Consider the following 27,390-nt stretch of genomic DNA (forward strand, 5'->3'; position numbering starts at 1 on the left):
GCTCCCAGGTCTGGTCACCCTGTAACCATGTCAATGTAATGGCTACGTGATCATATCCATTAACTTTGTTTTGCACTGTCAGTTCATCTACAGTTCTGGATGCTTCATGTATTCAAGCACAAGCCTTTAGATTTGTCTTTTTGCAATTTTTAATCATCCTGACTCCTTATCCTATTTGCATCTCTACCTTCGTTAGCTTGTCTACCATTTTTACATTTTACTGTTCATTCTTTTATTACCATCATGTTTCTCTTTCCTTTCTCATCCTAAGATACCCACCCACCGTCCCTGCTATTCTAGTTTAAACCTGCCCAACCACACTAGCAAATATTTGCCCTAAGACATCAGTCCCAGTCCTGCCCAAGTGTAACCTGTCCAGTTTGTAGTGGTCGCACCTCCCCCAAAATCAGTCTCAATGTCCCAGGAATCTGAAACCCTCCCCCTTGCACTATCTTTTCACCATGTATTCAACTGATATATCCTCCTGTTTCTTCTCTGGTTAGCACATAGCAAAGTAATCCTGATATCACTATCTTTGAGGTCCTGTTTTTCAACTTACTTCCTGATTCCCTATATTTGCTTTTACGATTTTTTTTAAGGCTATGTCATTGGTACTGATAGGTTTGGGCCTATGACATTACCTTGAGGAGCAGTGATGTCTAGGGGCTGAGATGATTAGCCTTCTGCAACCGCAACCTCCTTCCTTTGTGCTAGGTATCACTTCAACCATCAGAGGATCCCCACAATTCCCATTGACTTCGTTTTTGCAAGGGCTCTCTATTTTGTCTGTGTTTAGACCAAGACTGTAATGAGGTCAGGAGTCGAATGGTCCTAGTAGAACCCACATTGAGAATCAATGAATAGGTTATTTGTTTGTAAGTTCAGCTTGGTAGTACTGTTGATGCCTTCCCAACACTTGGATCTCAGGATGTTGATCTGGAATAGACTCATAGATTAGTAATTGGCCAAGTTGGATTTGTCCTGCTTTTTGTGTATATTTTCCACTTTGTCACCAGCATGTTGCATTGGTTGAGGTAATTTAACTATGAAGAGAAGCTGGATGGGCTTGGATTGTTTACTCTAGTCCAGAGAAAGCTGAGGGGGACCTAATTGAGGTGTATGAGGTTATCGAGGATGTGCACGAAATAAATAGGAAGCAGCTGTTCATAGAACAGTCAGTAACAAGGAGACAAGGGCTCTTGTTCAGTGGTAATGTCCCTACCCTGGACCGGGAGGCCTATGTTCAAGTCCCACCCTCTCCAGATGTGTGTAATTAAATATCTGCACAGGTTGATTAGAAAAATAGGTTAATAAAAAAAAAGTTGCATATTGAGTTGAATGGCTGAATGTTTAGTGTTAGATTTTTATTTTAGATTTAACATTTATTGTCCTGTGTACTCCAGTATAAATGTATAGTAATACAGTGTTTAATGTTGACTGGGTGCCATCTTAGGTACAAGTGCCTAGATACAGAATCATGACAACAAGGTAGAAAAAGAACAAAGTTGGGACAACAAAGGAGTCCTGACACCATGCCGCTGCTGAAGCAGCTATTGCTCATGTCGATCCACCTGGAATATGGATTCGGGTTGACCGCAATTGCCACTTTCTCTGCTGTTGAAAGTGGATGCCACTGCCTCGAGTCCTGCACCGGGCCCACCAACATCAACAATTCCCCTGCTCCGGTGCTGTCATCTGCTTCTGTGGCGAGCTCCCTTAAGGCTCACTGCATCCCTGCTGGGCTCATTCTCTCCAAGGAGTTGACTCCTGCTGCTGCCCATGCTTGGGAGGCCAGGTGTACTCCAGCCCTGATAAACGCTTCAATCTCCTTGGCTCCCAGCTCTCACTGTGAACTTGGCTGAGTTAGGGGGTCAAGAGTGTGTGGATGTTAGAATACTCTCACAATAAAAAAAACCCAGCTCAGGACAACACTCTCACAATAAAAAAAAAATACATTCCCTGCAACTCGACCTACCCCAGCTCAGGACAACACTCTCACAATAAAAAAAAATCCGGACTACGTTCCGACCAACAAAACTTGGACCCAACCAGGACAACCAGTACCTACAACAAATCCGAAGCCTCCAGCAACAGACGTCCCTCCGGATCCTCCGCTCCACACTTGCAGCCATGCGCCGCTACCTACATTCCCTGCAACTCGACCTACCCCAGCTCAGGACAACACTCTCACAATAAAAAAACCCTAGATGCTGCCTGACCTGCTGCGCTTCTCCAGCAACACATTTCCATCTCTGATCTCCAGCATCTGCAGACCTCATTTTCTCTACATCAAATGACACTACAGTATCCAATATTCATGTAGTTAGAGGTGATTTGAGGGAAAAATATTTTCACTCAGGTGTTGAGGAATGTGTTCCCTGGGAAGGTAAATGAGTACTTGAAATGTCATAATGTTCAAAGACATTGACCAAGTGCTGGAAAGTGGGACCTACATGTGCAGCCTGTTTCTTCTGTTTATCCCATACCATTATTTTTCAAATAATTGTCTATTTATATTTCAAAAATATAAGGATTCTGTTTTCAAGATTTTTTTAGGACAGTCCCCAAAGAAACAATACTTCTCTTTATACCTTCCTTTGTTACTTTTGGTTTTAAATTGGTTTTCCTTTTAATGATTCTGAGAAATCTTTTTTTTGCCTTAAAAGAAGCAATCAATTTTGAACAGTTTTCTTTCTTAGCACTTTTATCATAATGAAAGACTTCTAATTTCATTAAATAAAAGATCTGCGGATGCTGTAAATCAGAAGGAAAAACAAATTGCTGGAGAAGCTCAGCAAGTCTGGCAGCATCTTTGGAGAGAAATCAGTTAATATTTTGGGTTAGTTCTGAGGAATGGTCTGATTTCTCTCCACAGATGCTGCCAGACCTGCTGAACTTTTCCAGTAATGTCAATTTTTGTTCCTAATTTCACTGTCTGCAAAACTAAAGCCTCTTTGAGTCATGAAAGTGTTACTCCCTGAGAATAGTTCTTAAATATGGTACCCAAATGTGGTCTTGGTTGACCTATTTCACTATTCTTTCATTGTCACAAGACCAGAATTTTGGAGCAGTCTTCCTAACAGCGTGGACTGCAGCAGTTAAGGTCATGTGATCCTTCAGAATCTGCTTTCTCTCCACTGCCAGACCTGCTGAGTTTTCCCAACAATTTATTTTTGTAGCTTTAAACCCTTTGACTGATGTGCCTTGGCTTTTACAAATCCAATATTGATTGTTTATCACCCTGGTCTTAGTGAGGCCATTGGAATACTTATCTAGTGTTCTTCAGGCCTCAGCGCACATCTCTTCTCACCTTTCTCTTCCTCTTCTGTTTTTATCCTCTGTTTTGCCCCCAACTATTGTCACTTCAGGGCTGCTGGTTCTTCGGTTCTGTAGTCCATGCTTAACTGTCTTCCGATTGCTAATTAGACTGAGCAAACCTAATGACCGCTGAACTTACGCTCTTCATCTAACCTGTTCACTTTTTTTTGTCCATCCAGCTAACTGAGGATCCTTCAGCAGCCCCACATTGTTCATTTTCCTTTAGAGTCTAACTTCTGCATCTATAGAGAGCAACACTCAAAATACACAAGGGAGGGGGGGGGCGATATCCCAAATCACCTAGGAAAATCCATTCTCGGGGTGATCAAACAGTAAAGTGACCCCTGTAAACAGAATTGAAGGAAATGGTGAGAAGCTCGTTGTGGCGCTTAGGCAGTTGGCACCAGGAAATGGTGAGAAGCTCCTTGGTTAGGGAAGACTGAAAGCTGGGGGCTGAGGTCAGCCTGTCTTAGCCGAGACAGCTGTATGCTGCAGGGTCTCAGGGAAAGACTACGGCAGCTGTGGGTTGACGGGGAAGACCTCAATTGGGCCTTTTGCTGAGTATTGCAGTGCGTATTGATTTTTATTTTAAGTAATTGTTTATTTATTTATCTTCCAGCTAAGAAGACCTAACTTTTCTATTTGCAGTTCTTTAGCAAAGGGTAAGTAGTACTGTTAATCTTATAGGCTTATAAGCTGTCATTGTGAAGCATTAATGAGAGTTTTTGGTCGAGTCTAAATAAAGGTGACGATAGGTGTATGAAGCATGAATTGGTAACGATGGATTGTAGGATCTTACTAAAGGGGTTGATGGTGGATAGCAATGGTTCATATTTTAAAACATGCAAGCATTGCAACAATTATTCCAGTCTGGTGCAACAGTAAGGTGGCTCAACCATGGCTTATAAAAGACGTTAGGGATAATTGAAGGTGTAGTTGTCAGAGAAGAAGGTTACCTCCAAGTACTTTGGGCTGAGGAGTGGCAAGTGGAGTTTAATTTAGATAAATGTGAGGTGTTGCATTTTGGAAAGGCAAATCAGGGCAGGATTTACACACTTAATAGTAAAGTCCTGGGGAGCGCTGCTGAACAGAGACCTTGGAGTGCAGGTTTATAGTTCCTTGAAAGTAGAGTCTCCGGTAGACAGAGTCGTGAAGGAGGCATTTGGTATGCTTGTCTTTATTGGTCAGTGCATTGAGTACAGGAGTTGGGAGGTCATGTTGTGGCTGGAGACGATGTTGTTTAGGCCACTTTTGGAATACTGTGTTCAACTCTGGCCTCTCTGCTGTAGGGAAGATGTTGTGAAACTTAGTCATAGAGTTGTAAAGCATGAAGACGGGCCTAAACTGCGCCATGCCAACCGAAATATCCATACACACTAACCCCATTTCCCTGCTCTTGGCCCACATCCTTCTAAACCTTCTTATCCATGTATTTGTCTAAATGCCTTTTAAATATTGTTAATGTATCTGCCTCAACCACTTCCACTGGCAGATCATTCCATATCTGTCCCATCTCTTTTTAAAAAAAAAGTTGTCTCTCCAGTTCCCTTTTATTCTTTCCCCTCTAACTTTAAATTGATGCCCTAGAGTTCACAATTCCCCAACCCTGGGAAAAAGGCTGGTTGCATTTATTCTATCCGTGCCTCTCATGACACTCCTATAAGATACCTTCTGGTCTCTTATGCTCGCGAGGAAAATAAAAGTCCCAGCTTGTCCAATCTCTCCATTTGGCTCACACCCTTGAGTCCTGGCAACATCCTTGTAAATTTCTTCTGCACTCTTTCCCATTTAATAACATCCTTCCTATAACAAGGTGACCAAAACTGAACACAATACGGTCTCACCAACATCCTGTACAATAGCAACATAACTTCCCAACTTCTATACTCAATGCCTTGACAAATGAAGGTCAATGTGCCAAAAGCCACCTTCACTGCCCTGTCTACCTGTGACTCCTGCAAATCCTTCTACTCATCTGTATTAAACTCCTTTTGCTATTTTTTAGCCTACTTCCCCAGATAGATTAGATTAGATTAAATTAAATTAGATTCCCTCCAGTGTGGAAACAGGCCCTTCGGCCCAACAGGTCCACACAGACCTTCTGAAGAGTAACCCACCCAGACCCTCTGACTAATGCACCTAACACTATGGGCAATTTAGCATGGCCAATTCACCTGCCCACATCTTTGGACTGAGAGGAAACCGGAGCACCCGGAGGAAACCCACGCAGACACAGAGAATGTGCAAACTCCACTCTGACTGTCACCCGAGGCGGGAATTAAACCTGGGACCTTGGTGCTGTGAGGCAGCAGTGCTAACCACTGAGCCACCGTGCTGCCCAGTTGATCAAAGTCCTGATGCAATTTCTGATAACCTTCCTCAATGTCCACGATATTGCCTATTTTAGTGTCATCTGCATACTTAGTAATCATGCCTTGTACACTCTCATCCAAATTATTGATATAAATAACAAACAGCAATGGGCCCAGCACCAACCCCGAGGTACTGCACTTTTCACAGGCCTTCGGTCCAACAAGCATTCTCCACTATTACTCTCTGCTTCCTACTATCAAGCCAATTATGTGTCCAATTTGCCAGCTTCTCCTGGATTCCATATGATTGAATCTTCCAGAGCAGCCTACCATGTGGAACCTTATCAAAGGCCTTACTGAAATCCATATTGACTACTTGAAAGGGTTCAGAAAAGACTTAAACAGATGTTGCCAGGGTTGGAGAGTTTGAGCTACAAGGAGAGAGTGATTAGGCTGGGGCTATTTTCCCTGGAGCGTTGGAGGCTGAGGGGTGGTGTTGTAGAGGTTTTATAGAATCATGCGGGGCAAAAATAGGGTGAATAGCCGAGCCCTCTTATGCAGAGTCGAGGAGTCCAAAACTAGAGGGCATAGGTTTAAGGTAAGAGGGGAAAGATTGAAAAGAGACCCAAGGGGCAATATTTTCACAGTGGGTGGTGCATGTATGGAATGAGCTGCGAGAGGAAGTGATGGAAGTTGGTATGACTACAGCATTTAAAAGGCATCTGAATGGGTACGTGATTAGGAAGGGTTCTGGGGGCTGTGAGCCAAATGCTGACAAGTGGAGTTAGGATTTCTGGTCAGCATGAACGAGATGGCCCGAAAAGTCTGTTTCCATGTTCTCCGGCTCTATGACTAAGATCCCAAAGATTAGACAGCTGCCAGAAAAGGCAGCAAACCTGTGGAATGACCATTTAAATGCTCTTAAAGTTGACAACTGTTGCAGGCAGGGCATTCCATGCCCTCACTAATCTGAGTAAAGAACTTACCTCTGACATCTGTCCTATATCTATCACCCCTCAATTTAAAGCTAGCCTCGTGCTAGCCATCACCATCCGAGGAAAAGAGCTCTCGCTGTCCACCCTATCTAATCCTCTGATCATCTTGTATGTCTCAATTAAGTCACTTCTCAACCTTCTCGAACAAAAACAGCCTCGGGTCACTTGGGCTTTCCTCATAAAACCTTCCTACAATGCGGCGACCACAACTGTACACAATACTGTTTTGTACAGCTAAGCAACATGACCGCGTGGCTCCGAAACTCAATCCCTCCACCAAAAAAAGCAAACACACCGTGTGCCGCCTTAACAACCTTATCAACCTGGGTGGCAACTTTCAGGGATCTGTACACGTGGACACAGATCTGTCTGCTCATCTGCACTACCAAGAATCTTAATATTAGTCCAGTTCTCTGTATTCCTGTTACTCCTTTCAAAGTGAATCACCTAACACTTTTCTGCATTAAACTCCATTTGCCACCTCTCAGCCCAGCTCTGCAGTTTATATATATCCCTCTGTAACCTGCAACAACCTTCCACATGATCCACAACTCCACTGACTTTAGTGTCATTCACAAATTTGCTAACCCATCCTTCTACACCCTCATCCAGGTCACTTATAAAAATGACAAACAACATTGGCCCCAAACAATCCTTGTTGTATCCCAACTGAACTCCAGGATGAATATTTCCCATCAACCACCACCCTCTGTTTTCTTTCAGCTAGCCAACTTCTGATCCAAACTGCTAAATCACCCTCAACCCCATGCCTCCATATTTTCTGCAATGGCCTACCGTGGGGAACCTTATCAAACTCCTTACTGATAATCATATACACCATATCAACTGCTTTACCGTCATCCACCTGTTTGGTCACCATCTTAAAGAACTCAGGAAGGTTTGTGAGGCATGACCTACCCTTCACAGAACTGTGCTGACGATCCCTAATCAACTTATTCTTTCTAGATGATTATAAATCCTATCTCTTATAATCCTTTCGAAAACCTTGCACATCTGAAGTAAGGCTCATTGGTCTATAATTAACAGAGTTGTCTCTACTCCCTTTCTTGAACTAGGGAACAACATTTGCTATCCCCCAGTCTTAGAACATAGAACATAGAAGAATACAGCGCAGTACAGGCCCTTCGGCCCTCGATGTTGCGCCGATCCAAGCCCACCTAACCTACACTAGCCCACTATTCTCCATATGCCTATCCAATGCTCGCTTAAATGCCCATAATGAGGGAGAGTCCACCACTGCTACTGGCAGGGCATTCCATGAACTCACGACTCGCTGAGTAAAGAATCTACCCCTAACATCTGTCCTATACCTACCCCCCCCCTTAATTTAAAGCTATGCCCCCTTGTAATAGCTGACTCCATACGTGGAAAAAGATTCTCACTGTCGACCCTATCTAAACCCCTAATCATCTTGTACACCTCTATCAAGTCACCCCTAAACCTTCTTTTCTCCAATGAAAACAACCCAAAGTGCATCAGCCTTTCCTCATACGATCTTTCTACCATACCAGGCAACATCCTGGTAAACCTCCTCTGTACCCGTTCCAGTGCCTCCACATCCTTCCTATAGTATGGCAACCAAAACTGCACACAATACTCCAGATGCGGCCGCACCAGAGTCTTATACAACTGCAACATGACCTCAGTACTCCGGAACTCAATTCCTCTACCAATAAAAGCCAGTACGCCATATGCCTTCTTCACCGCACTATTTACCTGGGTGGCAACTTTCAAAGATCTGTGTACATGGACACCAAGATCCCTCTGCTCATCCACGCTACCAAGTATCCGACCATTAGCCCAGTACCCCATCTTTTTATTACTCTTACCAAAGTGAATCACCTCACACTTAGCTACATTGAACTCCATTTGCCGCCTTTCTGCCCAGTTCTGCAGCTTATCTATATCCCGCTGTAACCTGCCACATCCTTCCTCACTGTCTACAACTCCTCCGACTTTCGTATCATCCGCAAACTTGCTCACCCAACCTTCTAAGCCCTCCTCCAGGTCATTTATAAAAATGACAAACAGCAATGGTCCCAAAACAGATCCTTGCGGAACACCGCTAGTGACGGCACTCCAAGATGAACCTTTGCCATCAACTACTACCCTCTGTCTTCTTCCAGCCAGCCAATTCCCAATCCAAACCTCCAACTCACCCTCAATGCCATACCTCCGTAATTTTTGCAGTAGTCTACCATGGGGAACCTTATCAAACGCCTTACTAAAATCCATATACACCACATCTACCACTTTCCCCTCGTTCACCTCCTTAGTCACCTTCTCAAAGAATTCAATAAGGTTTGTGAGGCACGACCTGCCCTTCACAAAACCATGCTGACTATCCTTGATCACATTATTCCTATCCAGATGTTCATAAATCCTATCCCTTCCAATTCTCTCTAAGATTTTGCCCACAACAGAAGTGAGACTCACCAGCCTATAGTTACTAGGGTTATCCCTACTCCCCTTCTTGAACAAGGGAACCACATTTGCTATCCTCCAGTCTTCTGGCACTACTCCTGTAGACAACGAGGACATAGAAATCAAGGCCAATGGCTCTGCAATCTCCTCCCTTGCTTCCCAGAGAATCCTAGGATAAATGCCATCAGGCCCAGGGGACTTATCTATTTTCACCCTTTCCAGAATTTCCAACACCTCTTCTCCACATACCTCAAAGCCATCCATTCTACTTAATTGTGACTCAGTACTCACATTGACAACAATGTCCTGTTCCTGATTGAATATTGACGAAAAGTATTCATTCAATGTCTCCCCAATCTCTTCAGCCTCCACACGCAACTTCCCACTACTATCCTTGACTGGACCTATTCCTACCCTCGTCATTCTTTTATTCCTGACATACCTATAGAAAGCCTTAGGGTTTTCCCTAATCCTACCAACTAAGGACCTTTCATGTCCCCTCCTTGCTGCTCTTAGCTCTCTCTTCAGGTCCTTCCTGGCTACCTTATAACTCTCAATCGCCCCAATTGAACCTTCACGCCTCATCTTTACATAGGCCGCCCTCTTCCATTTAACAAGGGATTCCAATTCCTTATTAAACCACGGATCCCTCACACGACCCTTTCCTCCCTGCCTGACGGGTACATACTTATCAAGGACACTCAATGGTTGCTTCTTGAACAAGCTCTACATATCAATTACGCCCTTGCCTTGAAGCTTACTTTTCCAAGCCACACATCCTAAGTCATGCCTCACCGCATCATAATTTCCCTGCCCCCAGCTATAACTCTTGCCATGTAGTGCACACTTATCCCTCTCCATCACTAGAGTAAAAGTCACCGAATTGTGGTCACTGTCCCCAAAGTGCTCACCTACCTCTAATTCTAACACCTGGCCTGGTTCATTACCCAGAACCAAATCCAGTATGGCCTCACCTCTTGTTGGCCTATCTACATATTGTGTCAGGAAACCCTCCTGCACACATTGGACAAACATTGACCCATCTAACGAACTTGAGCTATAGCTTTCCCAATCAATATCAGGAAAGTTAAAGTCCCCCATAACAACCACCCTATTACTTTCATTCTTCTCTTGAATCATCCTCGCAATCCTTTCTTCTACATTTCTAGGACTATTAGGAGGCCTGTAAAAAAACTCCTAACAGGGTGAGCTCACCTTTCCTATTCCTAACCTCAACCCAAACTACCTCAGATGGCGAGTCTTCATCCATCGTCCTTTCCACAGCTGTAATACTATCTTTGACAAGCAATGCCACACCTTCCCCTCTTTTACCCCCACCTCTGACCCTACTAAAACATTTAAACCCTGGAACCTGCAACAGCCAATCCTGTCCCTGTTCTACCCATGTCTCCGTAATAGCCACAACATCGAAGTCCCAGGTACCAACCCACGCTGCAAGTTCACCTACCTTATTTCGTATACTTCTTGCATTGAAGTATACACACTTCAAGCCACTTTCCTGTTTACAGGCACCCTCCTTTGAAATTGATGCCATGTTCCTAACCTCCCTACACTCCAGGTCCTGTACCCTAAAGCTACAGTCTGGGTTCCCATGCCCCTGCAGAGTTAGTTTAAACCCCCCCCCCCCCCCCCCAAGAGCACTAGCAAACCTCCCACCAAGGATACTGGTGCCCCTCAGGTTCAGGTGCAGACCATCCCGTTTATAGAGGTCCCACCTTCCCCCAGAAAGAACCCCAGTTATCCAAATACCGGAATCCCTCCCTCCTGCACCATCCCTGTAGCCACGCATTTAACTGTTCTCTCTCCCTATTCCTCGACACTCTATCACGTGGCACGGGTAACAAACCAGAGACAACAACTCTGTTCGTTCTAACTTTGAGCTTCCAACCTAGCTCCCTGAAAGCCTGCCTAACATCCTCAGCGCTCCTCCTACCTATGTCATTGGTGCCAATGTGGACCACGACTTCGGGCTGCTCCCCCTCCCTCTTAAGGACCCGGAAAACACGATCAGAGACATCACGTACCCTTGCACCTGGGAGGCAACATACCAAACGTGAGTCTCTCTCGTTCCCACAAAACCGCCTATCTGTGCCCCGAACTAGCGAGTCCCCAATTACTATTGCTCTGCTCTTCTCCACCCTTCCCTTCTGAGTAACGGGGACAGGCTCCGTGCCAGAGGCCTGAGCCCCGTTACTTACCCCTGGTAAGTCGTTCCCCCCACAAGTATCCAAAACGGTATACTTGTTCTTGAGGGAAACGGCCGCAGGGGGTCCCTGCACTGGCTGCTTCCTCTCAGTCCCCCTCACTGTCACCCATCTATCTGCCATCTTTGGAGTTACTACTTCCCTAAAGCTCCGATCTATGACCCCCTCTGCCTCCCGAATGATCCTAAGTTCATCCAACTCCAGCTCCAGTTCCCTAACACGGTCTTGGAGGAGCTGGAGATGGGTGCACTTCCTGCAAGTGTAATCAGAGGGACGTCCATGGCATCCCTCACCTCAAACATGTTGCAAGAGGAACATTGCACTGCCTTCACTGCCATCCCTCTGAAAGTAACCTTTTATAAAAAAAACTGGGTCTAAAGAATACAACAAGCAAAATGCAGCACTTACCTACTTACCACAATGGGTCTTATTATTTAGGTTAGAGGAGGAAGGCGGGTGGGAGACACTACCTCTGTTGTGCCTCGGGTTCTTCTCCTGCGCGCTTTTAAAGGGAAAAAAAACCTACCCGGCTGCCCCTCTGGTCTTCGTCACTTCCCCCTGCTGCTCCCGCTCTTTCTGTAAAGAGAGAAAAAAACACCGCTGCCCGCTACCGGTAAGTAATTTTAAAACAAACTGTCTTACCTTAGCTGCTACTCGCAGTCAGTCTTCTGGTAGTATTCCTGTAGACAATGACGACATAAAGATCAAAGCCAAAGGGAGCAGATTGCAGAGCCTAGCTTCCCAGAGAATGCTAGGATAAATCCCATCTGGCCCTAGGGACTTATCTATTTTCCCACTTTCCAAAATTGCTAACGCCGCCTCCTTGTGAGCCTCAATCCCGTCGAGCTTGATAGCCTCTATCTCAATATCTCGACAACATTGTCTTTTTCCAGTTGTATACTGACGAAAAATATTCACTTACTCTTAACTCTTTGGACTCCACGCACAACTTCCCACTACTGTCCTTGACTGGCCCTAATCTTACTCTCATCAATCTTTTATTCCTGACATACCTAGGGAAAGCTTTAGGGTATTCCTTGATCCTACCTGCCAAAGACTTCTCATATCCCCTCTGGTTCTTCTTAGCTCTCTGTTTTAGGTCCTTCCTGACTAACTTGTGTCTCTGAAGCACCCTAGCTGAGCCTTCACACCTCATCTTAACATAATCCTCCTTCTTCCTCTTGACAAGAGATTCAACTTCTTCAGAAAACCACCATTCCCTCACTCGACCACTTCCTGCCTGCCTGACAGGTACTTATGAAGGACATGCAGTAGCTGTTCCTTGAATAAGCTCAACATTTCAATTGTGCCCATCCCCTACAATTTCCTTCCCCATCCTCCATCTTGCTTAATCACATCATAATTGCCTCTCCTCCAGCTATAACTCCTGCCCTGTAGTATATATCTATCCCTTTTCATCACTAAAGTAAACATAACCAAATTGTGGTCACTATCACCAACGTGCTCACCTACCTCCACATCTAACACCTGGCCAGGTTCGTTATCCAGTAGCAAATCCAATGTGGTTTCACCTCTTGTTTGCCTTTCTCCATACTTTGTCAGGAAATCCTCCTGCACACATTGGACAAAAACTGACCTATTTAAAGTATTCTAACTATAGCTTTTCCAGTCAATATTTGGAAAGTTAAAGTTCCCCATAACAACCACCCTGTTACTTTCACTCCTACCAGAATCATTTTTGCAATCCTTTCCTCTACATCTCTGAAGCTTTTCGAAGGCCTATAGAGAACTCCCAACAGGGTGACCTCTCCTTTGCTGTTTCTAACCTCAACCCTTACTACCTCAGTGGATGAGCCCTCATCAGACATTCTTTCTGCCACCGTAATGATGTCCTTAACTAACGATGCCACACCTCCCCCTCTTTTACCACCTTCCCTGATCTTAATGGAATTCAACAAACGAACAAGAGGTTGATTAAGATGAGCAAAAGTCAGACAGCAAACTTGCAATGAACATAAAAATTGACCATAAAAATCTCCTATAAATATGTGAAGATATAAAGATTAGTAAAGACAACTGTCGGTCCCTTATAACCAGAAGTCGGGTAATTTAGATAAGTTGAGAATGGGCAAACGCATGGTGGATGCAAGTGGTCTTTCATTGAAGCATAAGCATTCAATTTTGCAGATTTTGTTTTAACAATACAGTGGTCTATTACACAAAAAATGAAAATGGAATAGAATAAACCAAGCTATTTACGTATAATGTATTTAAAGATTTTGATACATTGTGCAAACATAACCCATTAATCCCAAAACCACTCCATTACAGTGTTCTCTCCAGAGAATTATCTCCTTTATCACTCCTATTGGGCTTATTTTAACTGTTAAAAATCACACAACACCAGGTTATAGTCCAACAGGTTTAATTGGTAGCACTAGCTTTCGGAGTGCTACTCCACCAGGTGATTGTGGAGTACACAATTGTAAGACACAGAATTTATAGCAAAAGTTGACAGTGCGATGTAACTGAAATTATACATTGAAAAATACCTTGATTGTCTATTAAGTCTCGCGTGTTAGAATGACCATGATAGTTTCACTTCTTTCATATGTAAATCACAAAACTCTTTTTAAAAGTTACATTCTCAGGTTAACTGTAACTATTGGTGTCAGGCCACACCTTCAACATCTTGTCTGGCTTGGTATTTTTCAATGTATAATTTCAGTTTCATCACACTGTAAAGTTTTGCTATAAATTCTGTGCTTTACAATTGTGTCCTCCACAACCACCTGATGAAGAAGCAGCGCTCCGAAAGCTAGTGCTTCCAATTAAACCTGTAGGACTATAACCTGGTGTGATTTTTATTTTAACTGTGGCTTCGATATATTGTTTTGAGAATCTGACTGCCTCTTTCTGGAGCCTTCATACAGTTAAGCTTAAACTTTCTCAGCTTCATATAACTTTTCAAGGCTTTAACCAAATACTTCTAGTCTGGGACTTGTACTAAACTTCTCTTGAGCACATCTAGCTTCAATCAAGATCCATGCACAATTGCCAAAATTGAAGCTTTTAAAAAAAAACTTTTTCTAAGGCATGGTTGTTTGCCTCCAATCAAAGAAAAAATTCATTCTGAACAAATAGGTAAGCAGATTATGAATAGATGTAGAGGCAATAGGGTAGTGGTGATGGGAGATTTTAGTTTTTCCCAACATTGACTGGGATACACTTAGGTTCAGAGGTCTGGATGGAGTAGAATTTGTACGTGCAATTCTGGTCGTCTTCCTATCGGAAAGATATAGGGTTCAGAGAAGATTTACAAGGATGTTGCCAGGGTTGGAGGATTTGAGCTATGGGGAGAAACTGAACAGGCTGGGGCTGTTTTCCCTGGAGCGTCGGAGGCTGAAGGGTGACCTTATAGAGGTTTACAAAATTGAGGGGCATGGATAGGATAAATAGGCAAAGTCTTTTCCCTGGGGTGGTGAAGTCCAAAGCAAGAGGGCATAGGTTGAGGGTGAGAGGGGAAAGATATAAAAGAGACCTGAGGGGCAACTTTTTCACGCAGAGGGTGGTATGTGTATGGAATGAGCTGCCAGAGGAAGTGGTGGAGGCTGGTACAATTGCAACATTTAAGAGGCATCTGGATGTGTATATGAATAGGAAGGGTTTGGAGGGATATGGGCCTGGTGCTGGCATGTGGGACTAGATTGGGTTGGGATATCTGGTCGGCATGGATGTTTGGACTGAAAGGTCTGTTTCCATGCTGTACATCTCTATGACAGTTTTCTAGAGCAGTATGTCAATAGTCCGAGGGAAGAGGCCATATTGGACCTGGTACTGAGGAGTGAGCCAGGACAAGTGGTAGAAGTTGCGGTGGGGGATTTCTTTGGGAACAGTGACCACAATTCTGTAAGTTTTATAATACTCGTAGGTAAAGAAGAGAGTGGTCCTCAGGGAAGAGTGCTAAACTGGGCTAAGGCCAATTATATCAAAAATTAGGCAGAAGTTGGCAAATGTGGATTGGACACCGCTATTTGAAGGGAAGTCCACATTTGAGATGTGGGAGGCTTTCAAAGATGGGTTAACGGCAGTGTAGAATAGACAATAGGTGCAGGAGTAGGCCATTCTGCCCTTCGAGCCTGCAAAACCATTCAATATGATCATGGCTGATCATCCTTAATTAGTATCCTGTTCCTGCCTTAACTCCATAATCCTTGATTTCACTATCCTTGAGAGCTCTATCCAACTCTTTCTTAAATGAATCCAGAGACTGGGCCTCCACTGCCCTCTGGGGCAGAGCATTCCACACAGCCACCACTCTCTGGGTGAAGAAATTTCTCCTTATCTCTGTCCTAAATGTCTACCCGTATTTTTAAGCTGTGTCCTCTGGTTCAGCACTCACCCATCAGCGGAAACATGTTTCCTGCCTCCAGAGTGTCCAATCCTTTCATAATCTCATGTCTCAATCAGATCCCCTCTCAGTCTTCTAAACTCAAGGGTATACAAGCCCAGAGGCTCCAGTCTTTCAGTGTAAGGTAGTCCCGCCATTCCAGGAATTGACCTCGTGTACCTACACTGCATTCCCTCAATAGCCAGGATGTCTTTCCTCAAATTTGGAGACCAGAACTGCACACAGTACTCCAGGTGTAGTCTCACCAGGGCCCTGTACAGCTGCAGAAGAACCTCTTTGCTTCTAAACTCAATCCCTCTTGTTAGGAAGGCTAGCATGCTATTAGCCTCCTTCACTACCTGCTGTACCTGCATGCTTACCTTCATTGACTGGTGTACAAGAACACCCAGATCTCTTTGTACTGCCCTTTACCTAAATTGATTCCATTTAGGTAGTAATCTGCCTTCCTGTTCTTGCCACCAAAGTGGATAACCATACATTTATTCACATTAAACTGCATCTGCCTCGTTGAAGGCAAAGGATAGGAAGGGCAAGATTCGTGAACCGTGGATGACAGGAGAAATTGTATGACTAGTCAAGAGGAAAAGGGAAGCGTACATAAGGTCTAGGCAGATAAGAACAGAGGGCCCTGGAGGAATATCGGAAGAGTGGGACAAGTCTTAAACGAGGAATCAAGCGGGCTAAAAGGGGTCATGAAATAGCTTTAGCAAGCAGAACTAAGGAAAATCCCAAAGCATTTTATTCTTGTATCAGAAGCAAGCGGGTAACTAAAGAAAGGATTGGTCCACTAAAAGATAATGAAGGAAGGCTGTGTACCAAACCTGAGAGAATGGGTGAGATTCTGAATGATTACTTTGCATCAGTGTTCACTGAGGAGAGGAACATAATGAGTCTTGAGATTAGAGATAGAAGTTTGATTAGTCTGGATCATGTTGGCATAAGTAGGAAAGATGTGTTGGGTATGCTAGAGGTTATTAAGGTGGACAAATCCTCAGGATCAGATGGGATCGATCCCAGGTTGCTGAGAGAGAGAGAGCAAATAGCTGGGGCCCTGACAGATATCTTTGTGGCATCCTTAAATACAGGTGAGGTGCTAGGAGACTGGAGGTTTGCTCACGTTTCCCCTGTACAAGAAGGGTAGTAGGGATATTGCGGGTAACTACAGACCAGTGAGCCTGATGTCGGTGGTGGGAAAGTTGCTGGAGAGTATACTGAGAGATGAGCTCATTCCTTTCCAAATATAAATAGATCCTATCGGTGATGGGCAACATGGTTTTGTGTGGGAGAGATCGTGCCTTACCAACTTGATAGAGTTCTTCGAGGAAGTGACCAAGTTGTTAGATGAAGGAAGGGCGGTTGATCTCATATACATGGATTTTAGTAAGGCGTTTGAGGTTCCCTATTGTACACTAATAGAGAAGGTGAAGTCACATGGTGTGCAGGGTGTTCTAGCTCGGTGGATAAAGAACTGGTTGAGCAACAGGAGACAGTAGTAGTTGAAGGGAGTTTCTCGAAATGGAGAAAGATGACCAGTGGTGTTCCACCGGGGTCAGTATTGGGGCCACTGTTGTTTGTAATATACATAAATGATCTAGAAGAGGGCAGTGTTGGTATGATCAGCAAATTTGCAGATGACACAAAGATTGGTGGAGTGGCAGAAAGCATAAGGGACTGTCAGAGAATACAGGAGGATATAGATAGACTGGAGAGTTGGGTGGAAAAGTGGCAGATGGTTTTCAATCCAGACAAATGTGAGGTGATGCATTTAGGCAAGACTAATTCTAGAGTGAATTATACAATGAATGGAAGAGCCTTGAGAAAAGTTGATGGGCAGAGAGATCTGAGACTTCAGGTCCATTGTACCCTGAAGATTGCTGCACAGGTGGATAAAGTGGTCAAAAGGCATACAGTATGCTTGCCTTCATTGGATGGGGTATTGAGTATAAGAGTTGGCAAGTCAAGTTAAAATTGTACAAGACATTGATTCAGCTTCCTTTAGAATACTGTGTACAGTTCTCGGCGCCACATTACCAAAAGGATGTGAACGTTTTGGAGAGGGTGCAGAGAAGGTTTAAAAGGATGTTGCCTGCTATGGAAGTGCTAGGTATGAAGAGGGGTTGAGTAGGTTAGGCTTATTTTCACTAGAAAAAGGGAGATTGAGGGGGGACCTAATTGAGGTTTACAAAATAATGAAGGGTATAGACAGGGTGGATAGAGACAAGCTTTTGTTCTAGGGTGAAGGATTCAATAATGGGAGGTCATGCTTTCAAGGTGAGAGTTGGAAAGTTTATGGGGGATGCACGCGGCAAGTACTTCACACAGAGGGTGGTGGGCATTTGGAATGCGTTTGCCAGCAGAGGTGGTAGAGGCAGGCACGGTGGGTTCATTTAAGATGCGTCTGGACAGATGCATGAGTAGGTGGGGAGCAGAGGGATACAATGCTTAGGAATTGACCGACCGGTTTAGACAGTACATTTGTATCGGCTCAGGCTTGGATGGCCGAAGGGCCTGTTCCTGGGTTGTAAATTTTCTTTATTCTTTGTTCTTGTTCTTTCTAAATTGGAGCTAAATGCACAACTGTCTGCCTTGTTTGCTAGTCAAATTCTCCCATTGCAAACAAATCAGCATGGCAACAGAAATACTTACAAGTTAATCACTAGGCTCCTCGGATACACAACATCTCTATACCAATAATTTAAATTCAAAAATCTAAACTCAAATACAATGTATATAATACACACCTTGCATCACACAACAAAGGAAATATGCAGTGAGAGTTGTGATTTGGAATGCATCACCTGGGAAGATAGTGGAAGTGGATTCAGCAAGAGCATTCAAAAGGGAATTGGCTAAATAGTTTCAGAAAATTTCACAATTATATAATGAAGAGAGGAAAGTCAGTTTAGTAGGGTTGCCCTGCTAAAGAACATGGGCAGAAAGGAAACCCCTGTTTGTATCATTCTCCAGTTTTACGGAATGCTGTGGAAAGTGATTACTGATAGTGGTGTGGGCACTTTAGAGTTTAGTTGTTTGTTTCTGTCTACTGCTGCATGTGGGCAATAACCATGTTTATGTTGTATCATGATAAAATATCTCAGATGTCCTTTCTGAAAAAAGTTATATTTTTAAAGCATGCAGGCAGATTATGTCAACCTATATGTAATTCTAATTAAATATTGCATTATGTTTCACAAGTATTTGAAAATAATACATTTTACTGTGCATATTCGTTTTTTCATTGTAGGTACATCTTTCAGACTGAAATAAGTAAACTCTGTACTTAAATATTAAATGAAATTGGTGTCTCATTTAATAGTCAACCATTTGAGTGACACTCGTGATTTCTAAGCATTTCTGTGCTTGTACAGCAGTAGAATATTTCAGCACAAGAATAAGACTTTAAGGTTGTGCTGAAGGTTTGTTGCCATCTGCCACCCACACACATTCCACTGTTTCAATCTCTATGTATGTAAACTTCTGCTTTTATAGCACATTTTGATACTTCTGTTTCAACAAGAGATGTGATGAGCAATTCTACGAAAAAGACTTTGAATTTTAAATGGTAAATATTGCACATAGCTAAATTTGTTTATATAAGTTATTGTTCAAAATAAACCATACATTTATTTTGTGAAGTGTTTTAAGCTGTTTGATATTAGGCAGTACATAAATGTAAAATCCTATTTGATGTAATTGTTTCCTATCAGATGCAGGCATACCCATCAATGCGATCCTGTTAATTTGGGCTAGCATTGAGACTGCAGCAATGTGTGTTGGCCTGAATGCCAAATATTAGAAAATTGAATACGTCAGGAAAATTCTTGCATTTATATCATGCTTTTCTCAACGGCAGATTATATCAAAGTGCTTTGTAGGCAATTATGTACTTGAAGTGTAATACCTTTTGTCATGTAGGATGTGTGGCAGCCATTTTGAACCCAGTCATGGATTTGTACCGTAGAGAAAATGTCCCTTCAGCCCATCAAGTGTACACCATTCAAAACAAACAGCTAACTATTCGAATCCCATTTTCCAGCACTCGGCCCATAAAAATGTTTATCACATCGAAAAACATTAGCAATGTGGTTAGGGTGAGCAAATAGGAAAGTGGAGTTGATGCCCTAGTCAGATCAGCCATGATCTTAGAGAATGACAGAGCAGGCCTCAGTAACTGTTACTCCTAAATCCTGTATTTCCATGATTTAGAGAGTCTGTTTTGCAATGTTTAGTTGAGGATGAAGATTGGTGAAGACACAAGGTAGTCTGTCTTCCTTTGGAATAGTGTCTTGGAGTCATATATCACATTACATCAGATTATAGTCCAACAGGTTTATTTGAAATCAGGACAAAGGAGCAATGCTCAAAAAGCTTGTGATTTCAAATAAACCTGTTATAACTTTCGCCTAGTTGACAAAGTAAGAACTGCAGATGCTGGAAATCAGTTAATAGTGGGGTGTTGGAAAAGCACAGCAGGTCAGGCAGCATCTGAGGAACAGGAGAATAGACATTTCGGGCCTTGTCTGAAATATTTATTCTCCTGCTCCTCGGATGCTGCCTGACCTGCTGTGCTTTTCCAACACCCCACTCGTAACTTTGCCAACCCCGGTTCAACACCAACAATGCCATATCAGAGAATCATACAGCATGGAAACAGACTCTTCAATCTAACCAGTCCATACTGAATGTAATCCTAAATTAAACTAGTCGCGCCTGCCTGTGCTTGGCCCATATCCTTCCAAACATTTCTTTTCATAAGTATATGAGTTAGCTCGCTGAAGCTTGAAGATTTGTTTTCAGATGTTTCGTTGCCATATTAGGTAAAATCTGTAGAGTCTCTGGTGAAGCGTTGATGGATATATCATGCCTCTCTATTAGTAGGTCTTGGTGGTGGTGTAGTGTATTGGTAATGTTGCTGAACTAGTAATCAAGAACCCCAGGCTAGGAATGTGGGCTCAAATCCCAGCATGGTAAAATTTGGTTTCAGATTTTGAAACGAAATCTGGAATTTTTAAAAAAGCTAGCCTAATGGAGACCATGCAACATAACATAGGAACTAGGGGAAGGAGTAGGATGTTCAGGTCCTCGAGCTTGCTCCGCCATTTAATATAGTCATGGCTGATTTCCTTGCAATGTCAACTCCACTTTCCTGTCTGCTCTCCATAACCCTTTTATCTTAGCCTGCTGAACACACTTTCCTCATTCCTGATGAAGGGCTTATGTCCGAAACGTCGATTCTCCTGTTCCTTGGATGCTGCCTGACCTGCTGTGCTTTACCAGCAACACATTTTCAGCTCTGATCTCCAGCATCTGCAGACCTCACTTTCTCCTCCATAACCCTTCAACCCCAATATGAAATATATCTATGTCCTCAAATTTATTCAGTGTTTCAACATTCTTTACACTCTGGGGTATTGAATTCTGAAGATTCATGACTCTTGGAGATGCAATTTCTCCTCATCTCTTTTAACTCTGCTATCCCTTTTCCTAAAACTGACCTCAAAAAGGAAAACATCCATTCTATGTTTACTTTATCACTGCACTTTAGCATCTGATATACGTTCATTAGATCTCTCTCATTTTTTCCAACTCTAGAAGGTATGGGCCGAAGCTGTTCAATGTCTTCATAATACATCCTCTTGGGATCAGTGTAGTGAACCTCTGCTGCTGCTGAGCAGTCTCCAATGCAACAACGTCTTTCCTTGAGTGAGAGCACCAAAATATCCCAGGTGCAGTCTCATCAATGCCTTAGACAGTTGCAGCAGCACTTCTCTACTTTTATGCTCTCTTCCTTTAACAATAAATGCCAAAATACCAGTGTACCTTCATCCTAGTTTTCTGTGACTCATGCAGAAAGACGACAAGGTCCCTGCGCCGAAGCCATCTGAGGTAGATTGTTGATTGATGTTAAAAGCCTGCTCGGTTTAATAACAATAATCATGGAATCCCTCCAGTATGGAAACAGACCCTTCAGCCCAACAAGTCCACACCGACCCTCCGAAGAATAACCCACCCAGATCCATTCTCCTACTACCTTATATTTACCCCTGACCAATCCACCCTAACCTGCACAGTTCACTAATGTCTCTTAGGGGAGGAAATTTGCTGCCTTTTCCTGGTCTGGTCTGGTCTATATGTGTCTGTAGATGCACACCTCGCAACTGTTGCTTTGACCACACACCATCCTGATTAGGAAATATATCGCCTTTCCTTCAGTGTTGTTGTGTCAAAAACCTGGAATTCCCTCCCGAATGATATTGTGGGTCTACATACAGCAAGTGAATTCAAGTAATTAATTCTCAAGCATCTTAAGGGCAGCTAAGGATGTGCAATAAATGCTAGTCCAGCCAGCAACACCCATTAGTAATTCAGAAAAAGTAAAGAAACATAAGTTGGGCCTAGAGAACCTTATACCAGAAAATGTAGAACATTTATAAATGTTACAATGTTAATGCTCATCTTCATTCAGTTTAGGAAAGAAGAGCAAAATGTTTTCTTTGGAACCAACAAAACTTGAGCTATTTCAAGTTAGTAAGTCATGTTCTTTAGTTCAGATTTTAGTTCTTGATACTCTTTAAAAAGTACCCCTTGCCTACTCTTCATATTTTCGCCCTACCATGTTTGCAATTACTGAATGCTCCCCTGTATCTCTAACAACCTTTCCAACTGATTTGAGATATTCATCGCCTAATAAGCAGCATTTGATATGGGATTCTCAAGTCTGTTTACAAAGGATGCCATCTTCCCCTGTAAATGTTGAATCTCTAATTATAGCGACTTAATACTCCTTCCCCCTTTCTCAGGCGAGCTCTTCCTTCAGCATGCCATGGCCTTCTCATGGTCTTTATCTTTGTCTTTGCTTGTCCTGAAGTACACTAAGCCTTTTTTTTTCTGAACTGGGTTACTCAGCTATGTGGTATTAGTCATAGAGATGTACAGCATGGACACAGATCCTTTGGTCCAACCAGTCCATGCCGACCGAATATCCCAACCCAATCTAGTCCCACTTGCCAGCACTTGGCCCATATCCCTCCAAACCCTTCATATTCATATACCCATCCAAATGCCTTTTTAAATGTTGCAATTGTACCAGCCTCCACTTCCTCTGACTGCTCATTCCACATGTGTACCATGCTCTGCTTGAAAAGTTTGCCCCTTAGGGCACTTTTATATCGTTTCTCCTCTCACTCTCTAAACCTATGCCCTCTAGTTCTGGACTCCCCGACCCCAGGGCAAAGATTTTGTGTATTTACCCTATCCATGCCCCTCATAATTTTGTAAACCTCGATAAGGTCACCCCTCAGCCTCCAACGCTCCAGGGAAAACAGCCCCAGCCTGTTCAGCCTCTCCCTCCAATCCTCCAACCCAGATGTGTTCTGCATATTTATCTCTGACGTTTGGATCAAACTGTCCAGGCACTAATTGTCATCCTCATGTCAGCGTGTCTCCACCTTTCACCTCAGCTGTAAACCAGAGAGATTTGATATTACACTGTAACGTTTGGACAGTCTCACTTTCCACAACTCCCATGTGCCACAGTCCAGACAAACAACCTGTTCTGCCATATCTTCATGGAACTAGGACTTGTTCTTGCATGATGATTTGCTAGTGCTGTTCAGGGGGGTTTAACCCAAATTGCCAAGGAAATGGTACCCTGAAGATGGCTAGCTTAATTTGAAAGGAAATAAAGCTGCTAACAGGACGTAGCAAAGGAGCAAGTGAAGTTATAAGGAAGGGAAGTATCAACTAAGCAAGAATACTGAATATTATGAAACATACCAACTTAAGGGCAATCTACCTGTTTGCAACTAGATAGATGATTTAAAGACACAAAAAGATGGATTTACCGAGTTTGTTATTAAAGTAACATGGTTGCAGAAAGACCCAAGACTGAGAATTGAAATGTGAAGACTTTTAAGAAGTACAGCAACAAAATAAAGGCAGGGAGGTGGTAGAAACAGATGCAGTCAAAACGTTTAGGAGGCATTTAGACACATGAATAGGCAAATGAGACTAGTTTAGAATGGTATCCTGTTTGACACAGGCATGGTGGGCAGAAGGGCCAGTTTCTGTGCTATACTGTTCTATGTTCTGTGAGGTGGTATGCTGAATAATAAAGGATGGGATTTGTACTGGAGAAGGACGAGTTCTCAGTTGGAAGATCAATATATGGAATCTTTTTGTGTGGAGCTAAGAAACAGCAAAGCTAGCAGACATTGGTAGGAGTTGTTTATAGGCCACTGAACAATGCTGGTAGTGTTGGGCATGGCGTTAATTAGGAGAAGAGAGAAGCATGTAGCATGGGTAACAGTTATGGGTGACTTCAAACTGCATATAGTCTGGGTAAATTTAATGCGCTCTAATGTTGAAGATGGGTTTTTTTGAGTGTGTTAGGGATGGTTCCTTAATATGCTGCTCTAGAAAGTCAGATAGTGATGGGCTATTTTAGATCTAATATTATTAAACCCACTAGGGCTAATTAATCTTGCAAAAGAATTTTTGGGAATGTGTGACTATAGTATAGTATACTGTTACTCTGAGAAAGTGAGCAATCCCACATGTCTGACAGCAGATATAAGATGTGACTTTGAAGGGGCATTCCATTTACTGTGCGGACTGATTCTGTTCTTAAGCACTAATCTCACAGGGCATGGTGTGACTTAACAGTTTCCCTCATTAAGCTAGCTTAGCGGTATATCTAGACTCGATATTTGTAGCATTGATTGCAGGTGCGTACACAAATATTTTCATTTTCTGTAATTTTAACATCTGAACGGATATCTAATTTAAATATTTGTGGTTTCTTACGAACAAGATCCTAGTGACAAAGCATAATGACTACTATAATGGACTAGGTACATCAAAAATATAACAAATTTTTAAAAGGTAACTGGCAATTTCCAAATAGATCTTTGCTTGGCATTTAGATATTTAAAAGGATGGGAATATTTTTGTACTCATTTATGGAATGTGAGCACTTATTGTCCGAGCCCTTGTTGCCCTGAAGATTTGTTGTGTTGAACAGTCCATTTGGTGTAGGTTAATCCACAATGATGTTACAAAGAATGTTAAGCTATAGAAGAAGATCATTCAGCCTGTCAAGCCTGCCATGCCGTTCTATAGGCACATTTACCCAGAGCCTCAACTTTTTTTTTTGTCAGCTCCTTACAGTCTGCAACTCTTCTACATTTCAGAAATCTTCAGTGATCTAGAGAACTTCAGACATTCATAATCATCTTAGAAGAAATTCCTTGTCTCAGTTCCCCCTTATTCTGTAAATATATCCCCTTGTTCAAGTCTCCCCTCCTCGTGAAAACATCTTGGAACATCTACCCTGCTAGCAGCAAATTTTAATGTAACATGTTGTGCTCCCCCTAAATGAAAGTTCCAGGGTTTTGACCAAGCAGCAGAAGAATATCAATATATTTCCAAATTAGGGTGATGAGGTGCTTGGTGAGGAACTTGTAGGTGATTGCAACCCTGTGAATCTGCTGACCTTGTCTGTCAAGATGGTTGTGGTAATGAGTTTAAAATTAGAATTAGAATTCCTACAGTGTGGAAACAGGCTCTTCAGCCCAACAAGTCCACACTGCCCCTCTGAAGAATATCCCACCCAGACACATTACCCTACATTTCCCCTGACTTATGCGTCTAACTTTTCCATCCCTGGACACTGGACAATTTAGCATGGCCAATTCACCTAACTTGCACATCTTTGGACCATAGGAGGAAATTGTAGCACCCGGAGGAAAGCCACACAGACAGGGCGAATGTGCAAACTTCACACAGACAGTCGCCCAAGGCTGGAATTGAACCCGGGTCCCTGGTGCTCTGAGGTAGCAGTGCTAGCCACTGTGCCACTCCCAAAGGTTTAGAAGTTGCAGTGTATGGAACCTTGATGAATTTCTGCAGTTCATCTTGTAGATGGTGTGCACTGCTGTTAATTGACATTGGTGAAGGGAGTGCATGTTTGTGGTACCAACCAAGATGGTGTCAATTTTCTTGTTTTATTGGATCTGCCTTGTAGATGGTGAACAGGCTTTGGTGAGTGAGGAGGTGAGATACTTGTCACAGCATTCCTAGCTTCTGACCTTTGTTTGTAACTACAGTATTTATATGGCTATTCCAGTTCAACTTCTGGTCAATGGTAGCCCCCAGGGTGTTGATGGAATGAGCCTAATTATTAGTGATTGTAAGCGTGAAGTCTTTTTCTCTTGTTAGTTTTTGAGCTTTTTTCTAAATTGGTAACACCAAGGTGCTTTCAAGGTGCTGCATATGGTGTTTAAACTATAAATATGTCGACTAATCTTGCTTAGCCGTTCCAATTATTCACAGTATTTGTTTTATGCTATTTAAAAATTCCAGTTGGAGGCCAGCTTGAATGATGGCGACTGATTCTAAGGGGAAGAGAAGGGGTTCGAGACAACCAAAATGTGCTTTCTGTAAACTGAATAAAGAGGAGCATTGTGGCCAGTTGTTAGTAGCCCAAAGCCAGAAGATGGCAGCACATCACAAATGTATGGTAAGTGAAGAGGCAGCAATCACTTGGAGTCCGAAGCTAATAGTCAGGTTGACAATGATATTTCTATCTTCAGATTCCTCTGCTGTCTTCACTTGAAGTTAGTAAATCCTATATGTAAGTTGGTGCTGGTGAATCAGTGCTACTGTGCTCAGTGAGCATTAATGAATGAATCTGGATAGGCAGATGCTGATGGTGTTTGGCCAGGATTTCATCTTGTTCTTTAACGAATTCACTAGGAATCGGTTGTATCAATCCCTGATGGTGTTATCTTACCCCGCTGCGCATTGCATTTGCCCATTCATCGGGTAGAGAACAAAATGTGGCTGTGCCCATGGACTCATCAATAACCATCCCTTTGTAATGAGTGATTTCTAGGTGTTACTTAGATTGGAAAATTTTGTTTTCCCACTCTCCGGGACCTCTGTTGTCCAAATGCTAAATAAACTTGTAATTCTCCTCTTCTCTTCCTCCGACCCCCCCATGTAAAATTTGAAAGTTGCATAGTGTGTACCCATGTACAATCTGTTGATCTCATAAAGGATTTGTGAAATTTGTCCTGCAAGAAGCTGATATACTATTTTGTTTTCTTCCTATTTCTAGTTATTTTCATCTGCTCTAGTGACCTCTCATTCTGAGAATGAGACTCTTGGTGGCTTCTTGCTTGAAGATATCAAGAAAGAAATAAAAAGGGGAAACAAGCTGGTATGTAGCATTCATAATTGCTCTTTGACATTTAGTGGCGCGAGGGTGATGGTTGAGGGTTGTTTTGTAGCTGGAGCCTGTGTCCAGTGATGTGCTGTAGGGTTTGGTGCTGTGACCTTTGCTGTTGCGTGCCTTAATGATCTAAGACATGAAAGTAGGAGGTTTTATCAGTGTTTGCAGATGACACAAAAATAGCGAGCAAGAAAGCCTTGGATTTCAGGATGATACAGACTGGTTGATCAGGTGAGCAGAACAGTAGCCAAAGGAATTTAAAGGTGATAAATGAGGTGGTTCATTTTGGGAGGATTAGAAATCTCCTAGAAAGGATCCTAGAAAGCACAGAGGATCAGAGGGACTTTGTGCATATCCACAGATCTTCATAGGGAACAGGGCAGTTTGTGATGCGTAAAGAAGGCATAAGGGATACTTTCCTTTATTAATGCTTGATGAAGCATTGAAACAAGAGCAAGAAAGTTATGGTGGAGCTGTATATGATGTTAGT

General features: G+C 42.8%; 1 protein-coding gene across 6 annotated transcripts in view; it reads left to right on the plus strand.

The window, feature by feature from the left end:
• phf6 (PHD finger protein 6) overlaps positions 1-27,390 on the plus strand; it is a 77,135-nt gene that overhangs the window by 6,428 nt on the left and 43,317 nt on the right. For 3 of the 6 annotated variants that reach the window (XM_043714339.2, XM_087991821.1, XM_087991819.1), the window contains exons 2-4: positions 3,938-3,980; positions 26,030-26,186; positions 26,787-26,888. In XM_043714339.2, the coding sequence (XP_043570274.2) occupies positions 26,046-26,186; positions 26,787-26,888 (243 nt within the window). In that variant the 5' untranslated portion in view covers positions 3,938-3,980; positions 26,030-26,045. Of the gene's footprint in view, positions 1-3,937; positions 3,981-19,156; positions 19,230-26,029; positions 26,187-26,786; positions 26,889-27,390 lie in introns of all 6 variants that reach the window. The other 3 variants (XM_043714343.2, XM_087991820.1, XM_043714342.2) reach the window with 2 other exon arrangements.

The sequence above is a fragment of the Chiloscyllium plagiosum genome, unplaced genomic scaffold, assembly GCF_037043375.1.
Source record: "Chiloscyllium plagiosum isolate Xiang-an unplaced genomic scaffold, Cpla_swu_hap1 HiC_scaffold_11, whole genome shotgun sequence".
Taxonomy (NCBI): Eukaryota; Metazoa; Chordata; class Chondrichthyes; order Orectolobiformes; family Hemiscylliidae; genus Chiloscyllium; species Chiloscyllium plagiosum.